The 16634-nt window shown below is 34.9% G+C and overlaps 1 protein-coding gene across 3 annotated transcripts in view; it reads right to left on the reverse strand.

Annotated features, from left to right (window-relative positions):
- Window positions 1-16634, reverse strand: part of LOC110116051 (ubiquitin carboxyl-terminal hydrolase 26) — a 90412-nt gene that overhangs the window by 9616 nt on the left and 64162 nt on the right. For 2 of the 3 annotated variants that reach the window (XM_028691697.1, XM_028691696.1), the window contains exons 12-14: window positions 1921-2175; window positions 1387-1528; window positions 1155-1276 (exon numbers count right to left, since the gene is read on the reverse strand). In XM_028691697.1, coding sequence (XP_028547530.1) covers window positions 1155-1276; window positions 1387-1528; window positions 1921-2175 — 519 coding nt within the window. Of the gene's footprint in view, window positions 1-1072; window positions 1277-1386; window positions 1529-1920; window positions 2176-16634 lie in introns of all 3 variants that reach the window. The other variant, XR_003699511.1, reaches the window with a different exon arrangement.

A 16634-nucleotide genomic window follows, 5' to 3' on the forward strand; every position in this document is an offset into this window, starting at 1 on the left:
AATCTCTTCGTAGGATTAAATCACAGAAGAAACGTGCAAAAAAATATGAAATTGGAAACCTACCTTCTTCCTTCTTCCTTTAGGCCATTTCTTTCTCGACAAAAACCTTCTCACATATTTTGTTCTTATGGGAGTGAGTGAATAGAAGTTATGACACACAAGGAGTCGTTACTTTTCACTCCCGTACGCAAATATTTACTCAGAACCGCGAATCGAACCCTCCAGAAGTGCTCATGCACGAGTTCGGCCCAGCCAGCTTCGCCTGTACGTTGTCGGTTTGTTCGGACCTGTACTAGTGCGGTTTATTACATAGGCTAGCTAGTTCAATTGAACCGGCCAGACCAGTTCTTACATGTTACCATCTCAATAACTTGAGCATTCATATTTGCTCAAATTTGTGCGTCCAAGAGAAGTTAAAGATGCATGACTCACACATCACACTCTATTGATCGTTGGGTGAGGTTACCCATTAAGTCGGTGGCAGAAAAATTGAAGAAAAATCAATTAAGGATGCACACCTATATACAAGAGTTGTGCATATATATGCACAACACACATAAGCACCCAACTCATATATAGATATGCGTTTGGCTCAAGCATGTATGTATCCAACCTATTTTTGAGCTATGCGGGTAATTTTAGCATTGATCAGTATAGAGGGAACTTTAATTGAGATTGAGACTTCTTGGTCAAAATGTTAATATGAAACCTTCTTCAGCCTATAGAGCAATTCAATCAATCAAGAGCTGAGGTTCAATCTAGTGCATATTTGTGATACTTTGGGAATGCTAACGTCTCAACTATAAGTACATGATCCCTAGGTCAATTTCATTTATTTTTCTCATTTTCCATCTTTTCAATCCTTGGAGCTCAGCCATGATAATATTTAAAACTAATGATACTATTTTAAAAAAAAAAAACTACCATGAATTCAGAATGATTGCAAAATTTTCATTTTTCTGGAGATTAAAAAATAGGAGAGCAACTACATATATCAAATCACTAACTTGAAAGTTATATGCCACAAATGCTAATACCAATCAAATAAAAAAAAAGGTAAAAGATTCCTCACCTACAAAGGGAAACTTGCAGCCAAGATCTCAAGTCTTCCTAGTACAAAATTCCTATCCAACTCGTATAAATTTCAACTATACCTCCGAATCATCAAGAAATGGTTTTTCCTGAAAACCCTGACTAGACACATCTGAAGTCAGAAGAGTTCCACGAAATCCTTCCTCAGCCTTAGGTGGCTCAATCTTCTGTTCAGAGAGCTCATCTGCAAAGGACAAGTATAGAGAAAATCGTAAAAAAAGACATACAACTTGTATGATACAAGCTTCTTCTCTTTCAAAGAACTCTACAACAAATTAAACTCATATCTACTACCAGCTATATCACGATTCTCATAAATCTCAGTGTCCATGACCCATAGAGTGTCTCCTGGAAATATATTTTTGTCTGCAAGTGTAGCAGAATCCCCATCAATTTGTACAAAGCTTTTGTGAAGCTTTTGGTTCTCCTTCACAACCTGATGATAACCAGAAATGGAAAGATTGATTACGCAATTCCAAAAAGTATTATTATGTCAAATTCGAAAGACAAGCATTCATAACCAAGTACAACCTTATAAAAATTTTCAGGGACGAACATGGGTGATAAGTGCATTTCAACCACAGTAGTCTCTTTCAAAATTACACATTGAAGGAAGACTGGTGAACTGTTCACATTTATTTTTATTTTTTTTTTCATCGGTGATCATTTTCCATTTTTTATTTGATATAAGGTCAATAAAAAAGGAAGGTGTTGTTTAATACAAAGAAAAGGAAAAAATAGATGGTTTTCTCTGATACAAAAAAAAAATATTTGGGAAAGATGTGCGAGTATCATATCAATGAAGATTAAAAATCATAGCTAACATACCCCAAAGGCTTCCCATATCATCATTTTCAGCTGGTATACAGATGTGGTGCTAGAGACTTTAAAATTGATTGACTTTCCATATGAAGTTTTTTTGGAGCGCTTTGAAGTCCGGATAGATGGAACTGTAGAAGCTTCAATAATTGACCGGGGAGCTTCCTTCCCATGCACAAGATACACACAAATATCCTCATCATTGTAATTGAGCTTTCGAACCAACTCAGAGCTTTCTCTCTCTCCAATGCAGTCTTCACATAACTAGAAAATTTATTATAGGATTAGCTTGACATAGAACTAAAGTACTGCATCAGACTTGAACACTGCAAAGCAAATTATGCAATATGATTAACGCAAGAAAAACCGCCCCTACTTCACATGAAGTGACTTCAATTTCATGATATGTTATTTTAATAAAAGGAAATAATGCATGTAGCTTTATTTAAAAAGGATCTCTTTTACCCTCATAACTTCCAATGACCCGGTTAGGAGAGTAGAGATATTAGATTTGACTTATATTAAGAAAGTTAGAGGCAGACCTAAAAAGACTTGGTTAGAAAATATTATGAATGACCTTTCTTTATTAGATTTAAACGAGAATTTGACCTTTAATAGGACACAATGGAAAAAAAATGATTCATGTAGCCGACCCCACGTAGTGGGATAAAGGCTTGATGTTGTTGTTGTTGATAATGCAATAAACAAAAATGCCTTTCTAAAGAATAATTTTGTCCAATGAAAAACAAAAATTGAAAAGAGATTAGAAGAAAAGGCAAGTAAGAGGTGATAATTTTCATTCAATTCGAAATTGATTTGAACAAGTTGGTGATGATTTTAACAAAAACATACTTGGCCCAAAAACTATGTCGAGTCAAATAGTCAATTTCATGCTTAGAATGGCTTGCTCGATCTTCAGTTCAATCCAGCTCAAATTTACTGTATAGAGAGTACTAGGTGGTCCATTTTTCGGTTTTTGTAGCTTGTGCAAGAGGTTTTGAGTTCTATCCATCCTTTCAACTCTTATACTTTTCCAATTTTGAGACAACTCAATTGATTTTGAGCCATGTCAAAATTGAGTTATTTCAAGCCAAGTTAGATAAATATTAAATCGATTTCAAGAAAATTTTAAGTGAGCTAAAGTCCATATCTTAAAGTTTTGAGTCAAGTAAAGCTTGTTCAAATTGGTTAGTTATGAGCATTACTTAAAGTAATAATTAATAAAAAATAAATATGATTTTTCAATAGTTTATCCCTTTTTTTTAACAAAGAAGAAAAATAAAAGACTTTAAAAAATTGTAGAGAAAATATTGAATATAAAAATTGCGTACCCAATGCATAGAGCTCCAACTAATGCGAGGGGTTGTGTATATGGACTTCCCTTGCATTTACATAAAGGTTCTTTCCTTGAATAGAACAAAGGAGGAATATATATCATGTAATATTATGGAGTATGACATTAATAATTATCAACTAATCTTACTAAATAAACTAATACCTAGGTGTGATAGGTTTAAATAATTTACATATGTTATTCATAATTATTATATTCAAAATATTCAATGCATAGTTGAATATAATAAAAGAATATCCTCGAGACTTATTATTTGTGAAGCTCTGATACGGACAAGTTAACAAATGCACAACATGAAGACATAACATCACAGTATAAAGTATGACATAAGGCACCATTAACATAATCTTATCTTTAATAACTTATTAATATAGGTTATGAAATTTCTAGTATTTTCTACTAAAGACAACACCCGATAAAGTTTAACATCATATACATATACTTCACATAAAAAAATTTATAACAATAATAAAAGTAAAACAAACATCATTAATAATAATAAAAATGCCTCATCGAATGTGACAATAGTCATTTGTTAAAAACACTCCAATATCAACATTCATTAATTCTTGCCAATTATCACATATTTTATAAATATCAATATAGCTTATAAAATATTTAAAATCCTAAAAAAATGCAATATCCTCTTCAAAATAATCAAACAATATACGAATGTGAGCATGTCCATGATAAATAATTAATTGAAGTTAACACACTAAATATTATGATCATCACTATCATTAGTGCTCTAGCTCTCTTCAACGACACCTTCACCTTAATCTAGAAAAGATATTTTTTAAAGATAGCTCATCAAGAGAGATTAGCAGCTTCAAGCTGTTTCCCGCCAAAGTCCCATAACTTAGACTCTCCTTGTATTATGAATTGCTCCAAGATAAAAGGTGAAGTTTAATATGCATAAAAACCAAATCTTTACTCAATTGAGTGAGTCTGATCCTCCTAAGTGTCATAAAAGAATATGTAGTCCAATATCCTTTGCAATACGAAGAGGAACATGATTGAGCTAATAATTTAATAGCAAAACTCTGAAGTTGTAAGGAACTAGTACCATAAATCATCCCCCAAATCTTTCCATCCACAAAGCCTCCAGAAGCTATTAAGTCATAATTAGTAAAAGTATCATTAAATCCAAAGAAGTTAGCAAACTCCAAATAAATCATTGCTCTTTTCAATATTTGAAAAAAGCATTTTCAAGCATTTGTTCCTTTTGTTAGAGTGGAATGGGCTAAGATGAGATTAATTAAAAGCTTAAATGTTTAACTTCAATTACAAGAGTGAGCTAAGCGATAAAAGGAAGTGCTTCTATGTTTCATCTTTGGACAAGAATGACATGCAAAATCTTATAAAATGTGTACTCATTGTTTCTCTTTCTTTTGTCAATATATAATTCATTTCACCCTTTCGATCATAGAATCCTACATGTCATGTACAAGATGGAGACAAAGCTTGTTTGTGTGAGCTGCTCTTAATATCTCAATACTGCCTCCATAAATAAAATAATGTAAAATATTTTATCCTACCACAAATCATCTAATATCTTATCCACATCATCTTCTCAATAGACACTTCACTAATTATCATGGTTTGCAATATTTGCTTTATAATTTTGAATCGCTTAAGCATAATGCTTATGCAAAAAAAGTCATTGCTATAGTTAACAATTGCAACTTACAAATTCATTATCGTAAAGGTCTTTTTGAATTTTGCATCATAGGTAATGTTAGTAATGTAAAATGTTCGTAATCCAATTACATTCTTCCTAGGTGATCTCATTTCTATCTATATTCTTTGAAGAATAAAAATTTTTTAATCCAAGATTCAATGCATGAACAACACAAATAATCAAAAAAATCATTAAGGTATTGAGTCTCATTAAGTGTTCATGTTGTTCTACACACCAATGCGTTGTCAGTGATTACTTGAACCAATCCCATGATAATCACTTCTTTGATGATTGATGGCATTTCTTAATATAGATCTACATTCTATAACACATAAATCCAACTATCACAAATAATAGTGATTTCTTTTCATACAAAGTTTCTTTAATTGGCTTAAGAATTCTTTCAATATTAGCATTTCCTTTTGAAGTAATATTGGCTCAAAAGATTATATGCCAGCGGAATAGATCCAATGGAATTACTATTTAGCTACACAGTAAAAGGTGCTACAATAATATGAATTCCTCGAAAAACTGACACAGAAAGGTGGTTGAATAGAACATACAAGCGATTTCTTCAAACAATTGATCTCTACCTTGCAAATCACATGCAATTTCATTAATTATCTTTGACCAATACATTTTTGTCTTTGTTCGACCATAACCCTCCATTCTAAGGAATTTTTCACTATACTGTGAGCTAGAATATTAATTTATTTGAATGGAACCACTTTTCCCATAAGAAGGGGAACTTTCTTAAATGATGCGTTATTTTTCATTTACATAGAATCTACATCTAATTTCTGCAATTCCCAAAGTTGTATGGATGTTATTTTTGAGTATCATCAAATGTTTGCCTAGGGCTATCTAAGCAAGTGAGCTCTTAGCCTCTCACTTTATAATATATTTCCTTATGCTTTCCTTAACAAAACCAACATTGAAATTATATATTTTCACCGACCCCAATTGCTCCTCTATTGTCTGATTTTATAATATAGTTCCACAAAGATCAGGAAATTTCCAGTTGCATTAATGCCAAATTTAGAAGTCAATCCCTGATTATATAATAAAAATAACTTACGATTAATAGCTCAAAAAAAAAAATCTTTGTAGTTTACCAATCATAAATACTTCCTACTTTGACCAAAAAAAAAAGCAAAATAAAAAGTTCCATTTCTGATTTCATTAATAATGATTTTATATGAGCATCCGCTAATATTAAATAATATAAATTTAAAGTGAACATGAATTAAATTTTTTTAATTAATAATAATGATATAGGGTTAACAAGTGGAGGGACGAAAATAGAACACTAAGATTCAAATAAATATTGGCATTGAGTTCTTACGAAGTGAGTTCATGCAAAAGAACTAAACATAATTAAAACTTATTTTAACAAAAAAATTCCTAAAATTATTATTTTGAAAAATCTAAACTTATTCAAGTTGAGATCAAAATTAATTCAATTTCAGCTCTATTTTGTTCATTTGTGCTCAATTCAAATTTGGCTACAAACCTTTTTTTTTAATCTTGGGGAGCACAAATTAAGTTAAACTTGAGTTTTATGAACAAAATGGAACTGAACTTGAGCAGGGGTGTTGCAAACACGAACAAACAAGCTAGAAAGAAACCAATATGACATATCTAGAACATAAGCCAACTTGTTTGACGCCCTTAACCTAGAACTTTAACCAAACAATTAAGCATAAAGAAAACAAGAGAATGAAGCTTGTCTTTCACGCCTTTGCTCAAGTATGCGTTGCACAATGAAGAGATAGGGGCCGAAGGCAGCAAAAGCTTCGTCGAAGGATGCAAGCCAATTGAAGGAGAGACAGGGTAACAATTAATGATAAAGGTGGGTCAAAGGCCCTAAAAGCTAAAATCGATGGCCCGTCAAAGGAAACTATAGGAGAGAAAGAGAGGCCGAAGGCTAAAGAAACTTTGTCAAACACTTATCGAAAAGAAGACGAGAGCCGCTTAATGAGTTGACTGTGGGATAAAGATTAAGTTTTAGGGCATGCACGAGATGCTAAACTATTTGTAACATAATAACTTAATTTTATCACAGTAATATCTCGATATTTCACTAACAAAAATGTCTCTTACACGAATGTCCTTAGCATGTTGGGGAACTTCTCACTCTTGTTAAAAAATATTTTTTTCTTAAAATGCCTCAAACATAATTCTTAACGTCACGTGTACGTGTCGTCATGACAAAATATCTTAGTGCCTAACATTGACACAAAAAGTATCTGAAAGTGCCTATGCTTCCGTGGGCTCCGAAAATTCGGCCCTGGCCTCCGCCCGCACATGGTTTTGTGCTTTTTGCTCGGCGAGGGAGTTTTAACGAAATAAGTTCCTGGATAAATTTTGGAAGGCAGATGGGTTTGTAGATAAGACACTACCCAGAGATTTCGCCCTCATTTTGCTAGGACTTTATGATCTGAGTTCTGGTTTCCTATAGGCGCAAGCCCCTATAGTTAATTACCCCTCTCGATCGCGAGAGAGAACTTTCGATTAAGGCTAGTCGTCAATCAGATACGTAGAAATTTGAATCCACCTTAGCTGACAGAGAGCTTTGTGCCCTATCAATCATATCCTATTGATTCATATCTCAATGATTTGATGCCACTAAGGAGCGTGTTGGCTCTGGCCATAACTGGTATTTCGTGGTGCCATTTGGTGGCAAAACCACTTAGTTCAGAGAGCCCCGAGTCATAACCGTTTATCATGCGGTGCCATTTGGCGGCAAAACTGCCGGTTAAATGACACGTACCACGTCCTTAATGGCAAGAGACTATTTTGAGAATGGATCCTAGTGATATTTTTGACTAGGCATTTGGCTCTTTGCGAGCTAGAGTATTTTTCATTTTTGTCCACCTCGGCAAACTGTTGCAGATGGTGGATGGATTTTGCTTTAAGCATTGATGGTTGAATTTTAATTTTAATATTTTGGATTTTCTGGATTTTGGATGATCTTTGGAATTTTGAATTTTGTGGAGTTTAGACTTTCGGGGATTTGGGTGGCATTTGAAATTATTTGTGTACCCCTCCGGTTGATATTTTTGTTCAACACGGCCATCATCGGAGTGTTTGGGGGTCATATTCATTTGTAGTTTAAACCTTGTCGACTCTGTCTGGATGTCGACAAAGGATCAGGCTTTGCAGGCTTTGTGTCTTTGTTTATGAATTCTCTTGATTATAGACCTTGAAGGCCTAATATGAATGTATTAAAACAAATACACTGGTCGCCATAACCGTGTATTTGGTTGAAGGTTCGGACCCTGTCGACTCCTATTGATCCGTATAGAAGGATCAGGTTCAAACTATAATTCACTTATTGACCTGCGCAACATCCTTAGACGTCACATGTGTACCAATAACATGTTCGTCGAGGCCCATGCGTGTGTTTGGGGGCCTTTTGTAATTATACACCGTATACTCCTTTTTATCTGCTTAGGAGGATCAGGTTCAAATTTAGTAACCCGCGCAGCATCCCTAGACGTCACGTGTGTACCAATAACACGCTCGCCGGGGCCCATACGGGTTTTATAAATGCTTTTACCGCTTTTAGTGTACCTATGTGTATACAAACTACACTGTACATATGGGGGTACTTTGAAAGTACTTGTAGATGCCTTCTATCCGCTTGCATGAATGTTGCGGATCCGGTGGCGTGGCGTAGCAGCTTCTGAATAGAGTTGTTCGCTGCTTCGTACAGGTAGACTGTCGTGCACTACTCGTTGCTTTCTGCAGGTGGATCGTAGTGCACTAACAAATCTTCTGCTTTATGTCGTAGGAGCTTACACTTAGTGGTCTTTTGGCATTCTGCTCGTATATGACATTTAGTGCATATGATGGGTCCTCCACGACGGTATGTAGATGGTTGCACTTTCTACAATTTGACCATCTTTGTTTGTAGAAAATTACTACATTTGATCAGTACTGGATTGTTATTGATTATAAGAGTTTCATATCACTCATTAATTATCACTGGTCAACACTCATAGGCTTGTTGTGTCTATATGTAAGTTAGCACTGATCATTGGGTGAATCGCATTCATCGCCAACTCTTCCTTGCCTATTGATTGGCAAATTGTTGCATCGCTCACAAGCATTTTAATATCTATTTGTACTCTGATGTCAACTACGGGAATGTTATAATGTTCTTGCAATAATGATCTTGCAAATGTCTATCATAAATTTTCTAGCGTTGCAAGTCATTACTAATCAACATTGAAAATTTCATTCAACATAAGCCTCCATTGCTTATTTGATTCATTTGATTCAATTCACTTGATTAGATTGAATCTTGCGTGATGAATTGGCTTCTCCATTGAAATGACGAATGCTCATTGAAGACTTTGTATTGTAAGCATGACGATATTTTTGCATTTCTCCATTTGATCCTTGTTGCATGGTCAACGCTTAAGTATGAGAGCTAGAGAATTTTATCCATCCTCAAGCATTGCTTGCAATCACTCTTCATTTTATAGGTAATTATTGTTTAGTGAAATTTGCATTCTAATTAACATGAAGGTCCTTCCACATTCAATTGAGAGCTTCATATTTTGATTGCAAGTACATTGGTTGGAATGGGATGTAGGAATCATAAGTCTCTCATATATGTTCCTTTGCATCTAAGTTGGGGCTTAATGCTTGTAATCTATACAAGTTAGATCTTATACGGTTCATTTGAAATTCTTTGGGTTATCATCAAAATCAAGTCCAAACTCAAGTTTGGGTTTGTCTAGTTCAAGCTTTGCTCCAAGTTTGAGTTCAAATGGTTCAAATTATGGCTCTTTTGAGTCAAATGAGATTCAAATCGAAGCCTTGTTGTAGTTCAAGTTCTAGTCCGGTGAAGCTTCAATATGAATCCTCTACTCATTTGAGTTTGAGTCCAAGTTCAATCATAGTCTCGTACTATCCAAATTTTTGTTCAAGTCTCATTGTTTTATTCAATTCAAGTGAATCTTTTTAGATTACTTAAGTTTGCAAGCCTTTGTCATATGATTCAAATTCAAGCTCACAAGTTTGTATTGTTCATTCAATGTTCAAATCAATGTGCAAGCTCTATCCAAGTCTTTTGTCATCTTGTTCGGTTCAAGTTCTTTACACCAAGTTCTTTGCACCAAGTTCTTTGTCATTTGAGTTCAAATTTGAGTTTATGTTCAAAGCAGTCCCAAATTGAGTCATCTGCAGTCCGAGTCTTGTTCAAGTTTAATGTCCACAAGCTTGAGTTCAATGTCAAAGTTCACCTTGTTCATTTCAATTTTAAATATTATTTCAATTAAAATAATTATTATAATTATGACTAAATATAATTAATTATGAAATTATTTTAAATTATACATTAATAGATTAATTAATAATTTAAATAAGATATTAGATAATAATAATTAAAAAAAATTCTTACTGACAATACGTCAAGAAAAAGGAAGGAAAGAATAAAGCGACCAGTCAAACCACCTATCAACGCCTGTGATTGAGCGGTAAGGAAAAATCGGTAGACACCTAACACGAAGTAACGAGTGATCCCTCATCCACGTGCCAACACCAACAACCCGCGAATGTACAATTTCTAAACTCAAACCCTACTTCAATTTCGCGCGGACCGAAAATCGCCCCATGCACGCCTTGTTGCGCCCTGTGGATGGGACCCTGTGGTCACCATCGAAAGCGGGGTCACTCATAAGTACTCCCAGATGGGGTAAAGCAACTGCTTTTCAATAAAATGTTTTAAAACCCCATGCCGCCTTTGTTGGCGTAGTGCTTAAAAAAAAACTACTCTCCGCGTGTCCACAAACTCAATCGGCCACGTCTTTTGTTTACGTGGCGGGTAGGCGGCGCTCTTGATCTATTTCCTAAACAGGGGGACGCCCGGGAGGCTGCCGAATTTTGTCTGATATAAGACAAGAACTTGAATCAAATGGACTTGCTTGGAACTCAAAAAAAACAATGGTGAGACTGAGAACTTGGCTGGATTGAGTTGAATCTCCATGAATTTAACTGAACCTAAATTAAAACTGGAATGAAAATAAAGCTTGCACTTGAAAGTCTATACAGGAAATGAACTTAACTCAGAAAAAAAATCAGCAAATGATAACTAAAGTAACTTTCCAATGGACATTCAATGTAGCTTGTTTCGACATGATAACAAGAACTCACCCGATTCAAACTGGAACAAATGCGGCAATAAAGAACTGTACATAAATTGAGCTTGCCATGAACTTAAAACAAAACTTGATCTTGGACGATCAAGTCTGGACTCAAGCTTGGACAAAATTTGAACTAAGTGCAACTTGAAGTTAACTTGAACTTGAATGATGTGACAAATTGGACCTCAATGTCAAATGAACAGGATCATTTGAACATTGAAGCATGACATACAAGCAAGAACTTGCAAACCGATACAAAGAGACTTAGCTTGAATCTAAAAGGGAACTGCAATAAGCATCGAGCCTAAGTGAATTTGACTAAAGGGACTCTATTGGAAGCTAACAAAATCCTAGGAAATGTTAAATGTACCACATCCTAATTTTGAATAAAAAGATTTGATTCATTCAATGATCTGATGCAACAAGCAGGTTAAGACAATTCTCAGTGCGTTGAAGGTGATAGATGAAAAACAATGAACCATCTATATGCAACTGTACAACTTACTATAATCAAAAGATTCAAAATGCAGCTTGATAGCGATGTATTAACGATGCATAACTCGATTGATTCGGTCATTCTTCAATGAATGCAACATACTCGTGTAGAATATCCACAAACGTAACAACGCTTCATTCATCAAGTAAAAAGTAAAGCATTCTTTGTGATGCCAAAAAAGACTGACTTCCCTAGATTGGGAGTCAATGACAGAATCTACAATGAATTTGAGCTCTCGTCCTAACAATAATGGGAGATTAAGCAAATGAATAACACGATAAATAACCACCAAAGTCAAGTGGCATAAGAGGTTGTGAAAATGCGAACTCCTATAAATCACATAGAACCCTTCACATGTATAAGTTCAACTACGAACAAGTAGATAAGAGAATTGCAACAAATATAGCTCCTGCAAGCTGCATAGAGACTGAAGACCCATTATACATTCAAAATGTTGTTTCAGAGCAAATACAAAGACACGATGGATACAACTACTTATACGACAAGGCAAGATAGTAGTTATTGCACTATATACTACCTGCATAAATCATATAAATGGTGCACGACATCTCTGATGAAAGCAGCAAAACACGCAATCCAGAAACTATTGCCAACAACGCCACAGATCTGGCAATCTTCGTACACAGCAGACAAAAGCGTTAACAAAGTCTAAAAAATACCCATGCACGCACGTAATGATGCATATATGTACATCTAAAGGTAATCAACCAAAACCCGCATGGGCCCCGCGCTAGCTTTGTAACCGTAACGTTTAGGGATGCTGCCGGGTTATTAATTTGAGCACGATCCTCCTGAAGGCAGTAAAAAGTTGATCAGAATATATAAATGCCCCAAACCCCGCATGGCCCCCATCGAGCATATTTTGAAACACATGTCACTCTAGGGATGCTGTGCGTGTTATAATGATTCAATTTTGAGTCCAAATCCTCTGTGCAGCAAGCGGAGTTGACAAGGCCGAACACTAAGATAAATATCCGGTCGCGAGGTGACTGAGATATTTATTTTATCATTACATATCAGGCATTCAATGTCTAAATCAAGAGATATTCACTAACAAAGGCAAAACACAAAACCGGATCCTTATCTACAGCTCAAGATCGAACAGGTTCAATTCATAAATTAAATGCTCCTCTTCACCCGATGATGGCCGTTTGAATGCAATATCAACCGTAGGGGTCCATTCAGTATTTCAAAATACCACTCCAAATACCTGAAAATCCAAATTTCCAAAAACAATAAATCCAAAAATTTATAAATTAAATCAATCCATCAACCACATAAAAGCCAAAACCATCACCCTCCGCAACATTTGCAGTGGACAGACAAATGTCAAATACTACTTAGCTCGCAAAGGCATAATGCTATCGAAAATATACTAAGATCCATTCTCAAAAATATCTCTGCCCATTAAGGACTGGTCGTGTATCTTAACGCGATTTTGCCGCCAAATTGGCTACGCAGAGTAAGATGTTATGGACCGCGGCCCCTGAACCGAGTGTTTTGGCGCACAAATGGGCACCACGAAATACCGATTATGCCAGGCCAAGCTCCTTATGGCATCAAATCTCTGAGATATGAATCAATAGATATGAGATAGGGCACAAAGCTCCTCTTCTAGCTAAGTGGAATTCGAATCTTTTTTTCACCTTAGGCACAAATTATTCAGCCAGGTCTACAAGTTCCCCTTGGAGAAGCAAACCCATGGCCGCGACAAGGACCTTCTGTCGTTGTCGACTACCTCCCTAACGGATATAGGAGACCAGGACACAATGTGCCGCGAGACGGAACCATGGGATTTGATCGGCATCATTCATCGTCCCCCACATCGCTTTAAGTGCAAGATGGTGAATTCTATTTAATTCAATTCATTTCCAAATTTCAACGTCCATATTCAACCCATTTAATCTCATATCACTCCAAATCCAATTTTCAAATTCAAGCATCCCATACTGCTGCAGCTATATGCCAAGATAACACTTATTCATCTACGTATCTATGACGGACTAGCCTATTACGGAAAGTCCTCCGCTGTATCGAGAGGGTAATTTAGCTATAGGGCTTGGCCTATCAGAAACCAGAACTCATATCATAAAGTCCTCGCAAAATAGGCGAAATCTCTGTGGTACGTGTCTTAATTACAAACCATCTTGCCTTCAAATTATCTCAGAACTTGTTCGTTAAAACTCCCTCGCCGCAACAAAAGCAAAACACATGGGGAGGGAGGCCGGGGCCGAATTTCGGGGGAGCCCACAAGGGATATTACTAGCTGTAATTATCTTTACTATTATAAACTATAAACTTAAAAATATAAACCTACTATATATCTTGACTATTAATACTAATATTATTTATATTATTAATTATCAATATTTTTTTAATTTATATTATTAAATTACATAAATTAATTCAATAAACAATCCTACTCCTTTCTCTCTCCACATTCTTGTTGTAATGGACGCGTATGGTTTGAATGAGTCCGCTAAAACCTTTTCTCGCCTCCTTCGAGCGAGGCGTTCTATATAATATATATAATAGCTGACCCCACAAATGGGTAAAGAATTGATGTGTTATAGAGGAAATTTTAGATTTCAAGTACACAAAAATTAAGGCTATATTAGCAATATATTTGAAGTCAAATGATTTGTACAAAAGTATTTCAATGTAATTATTACTTAGACCCAACATAGAGAGTGTGAGCCACTCATTGCAATCTAAAACTAATAAATGCACCACCAATGAAGAAACAATAAGAAAAGATTATCAAAAATTGATATTCAATTAAGTGATATTGGTAGAACCTATAAAGAGACCCCAAAGTAAGGCTCAATCATTTACATTAGTTATTGTTCAATAAAACATTCTATTGAATCACCAATCACTTGAATCTGTCACATATAGAAACTAATATTAAATAGATTAATGCTAAGAGAAGTTTTCAATCAGTGTCTGGCAATTAAAGAAGACCATACAAAAGAATAATCAGCTTATTAACTGCAAGACCAAAAACTAGTACCAAGTTACATTGAATGCAATAAAGCTGATTGTTGTACTAATGGATGTAACCTTTATTACAATGATGATTGACCAAAGACAAAAGTACTACGATTACCTAGATACAAACACATAAAGAAAAAACAACATAAACAAAAGATATTTCAATTTAAAGGGGTATTTTATTCCAACTTATATACCTTGGTTCCCTTCAAAGTATTTTTATGGATATCAACCAAATCATGAGAAATTCCCTTCCCTATAGAGTTGATCCGTCAACAGATCACTTGTGCTTGCCCAGGAAGTTATCAAAGAAGGATGACACTTGCCACATCCATTGAAAGACCATCCTAATAGCCGGCCATAAGGCCCTTCCAACTAGAAGGTTGACTATCACTCACACTCGATCAATGTCTTCACACCTTGTAACCCCTCCGACTCACCAGACCACCTAATGAGGGAACCTAACCTCGCAACCCCTAGTCATTTCGGCATACAACTCATCAAGGCTCGAGAATAGCCACCCCTCACACTTCAGCTCACCTTCATCAGAGGGTACATCGAGTCTCTTACATATCCGCCAACACCACAACTCCAGTTATGCATCCATCCTCATAAACTGCCAGACCCTATCGCTTCTCTTAACTCGCTCATTATAGACAGGCATAAATCTCTAATTCACCTTCTAAGGGCCAATGAGAAGTCCACATCCCAGAATTAGTGTGAAGTGTTTGGAATCTTTTGAGCTCAATTTTCTTTCATGTAACATTTCCATACTCTCAATCCTAAAATACTAGGTGCAAGGAACAGATAAAGGATCTGAAGCTGTTACTTTTCAAATATAAAACTTTTTGTATCTTTGATGAGTAGTAAGCTTCTGGCCTATCTCCTCCACTCTCTTCTACTCTCTCTCACTAATTTCATTCTACAGTCCCTTATCTTACCAAAAAAATATCAGTAAGTCTGGTATCATCCATTAACAAATCGGATCCAACACCAACACCTTATCAACCTAATATTAATTAATATCTATTGATTCTATGAGCATATGAAATGATATCATAGAGAAAAAGACCCAAGTATATTATCACCCATTACATGTTAAACATCACAAGTGTATGAATATATTAAGTAAAATGGAATAGAATATATGTTTCAATCTGATCATTTTGTTTCTGAACAACATGTTCAAATATAATTAACAAAGAATCATGAATATAAGAAGATCAGTGATTGATCAGCAGCATCAGGACAAAGGAAAGAGAATTATTAAAACATGGGGTAATATAGTTTGCCCACAAAAAGAGAGTGCCAAAACCATCAACATAAAACTGATATCAACCATACCAAAGCGAAATGATTGAGGTGATCAACAAAGAATTGATAATTTGTCGATAGGATACAAAGAATGTGGTAAGATATAGAGTATTATCAGCAATTATAAACAGTGGATCGGATAAAGGAAAAGATTTAATATTATTTTCACATTTATTAGCTTATGATGCATTTGTTTATATTTAATTTTAATAATTTATTTAAATTTCTTTTGTGATTATTGCTCCCCATTATTTATATTCTTCTAATTTATAGAATTGTACTAAACTTCAATGCGACGACATCTAGTGGTGAAATGAGCCTATGGACTAAATTAGGTACTAAAAATTTCAAATTTTTGTAGTAAAGATTTGAATTCGAAAATGTTGGAATTTAATGCTGATTCAAAATAAAACAATTATAGAGCTAACCTATGGACATCAAAATACCCGAAATAAATCTTGCTCATCATTGGAGTTCATAGAATATAGTTAAAAGAATATATAAATGCAATGATACTCATAAACATTAGTTTTTTGTGGCTTCGATGAATATCTTCAATTTCCACCACAAGCAAGTAATCTTTCTATACACATCCCCAATCAAAATACACAAGCAATCTCATAAAAAGGGCTGCAGCACAATTCTTTTATTCAGAATTAAAGATGAGAAAAAAAACATCCGATTAGACAGAATTTAAGCATCGTGCAC

This window comes from Dendrobium catenatum, unplaced genomic scaffold, assembly GCF_001605985.2.
Source record: "Dendrobium catenatum unplaced genomic scaffold, ASM160598v2 original_scaffold_51051, whole genome shotgun sequence".
NCBI classification, from domain to species: domain Eukaryota; kingdom Viridiplantae; phylum Streptophyta; class Magnoliopsida; order Asparagales; family Orchidaceae; genus Dendrobium; species Dendrobium catenatum.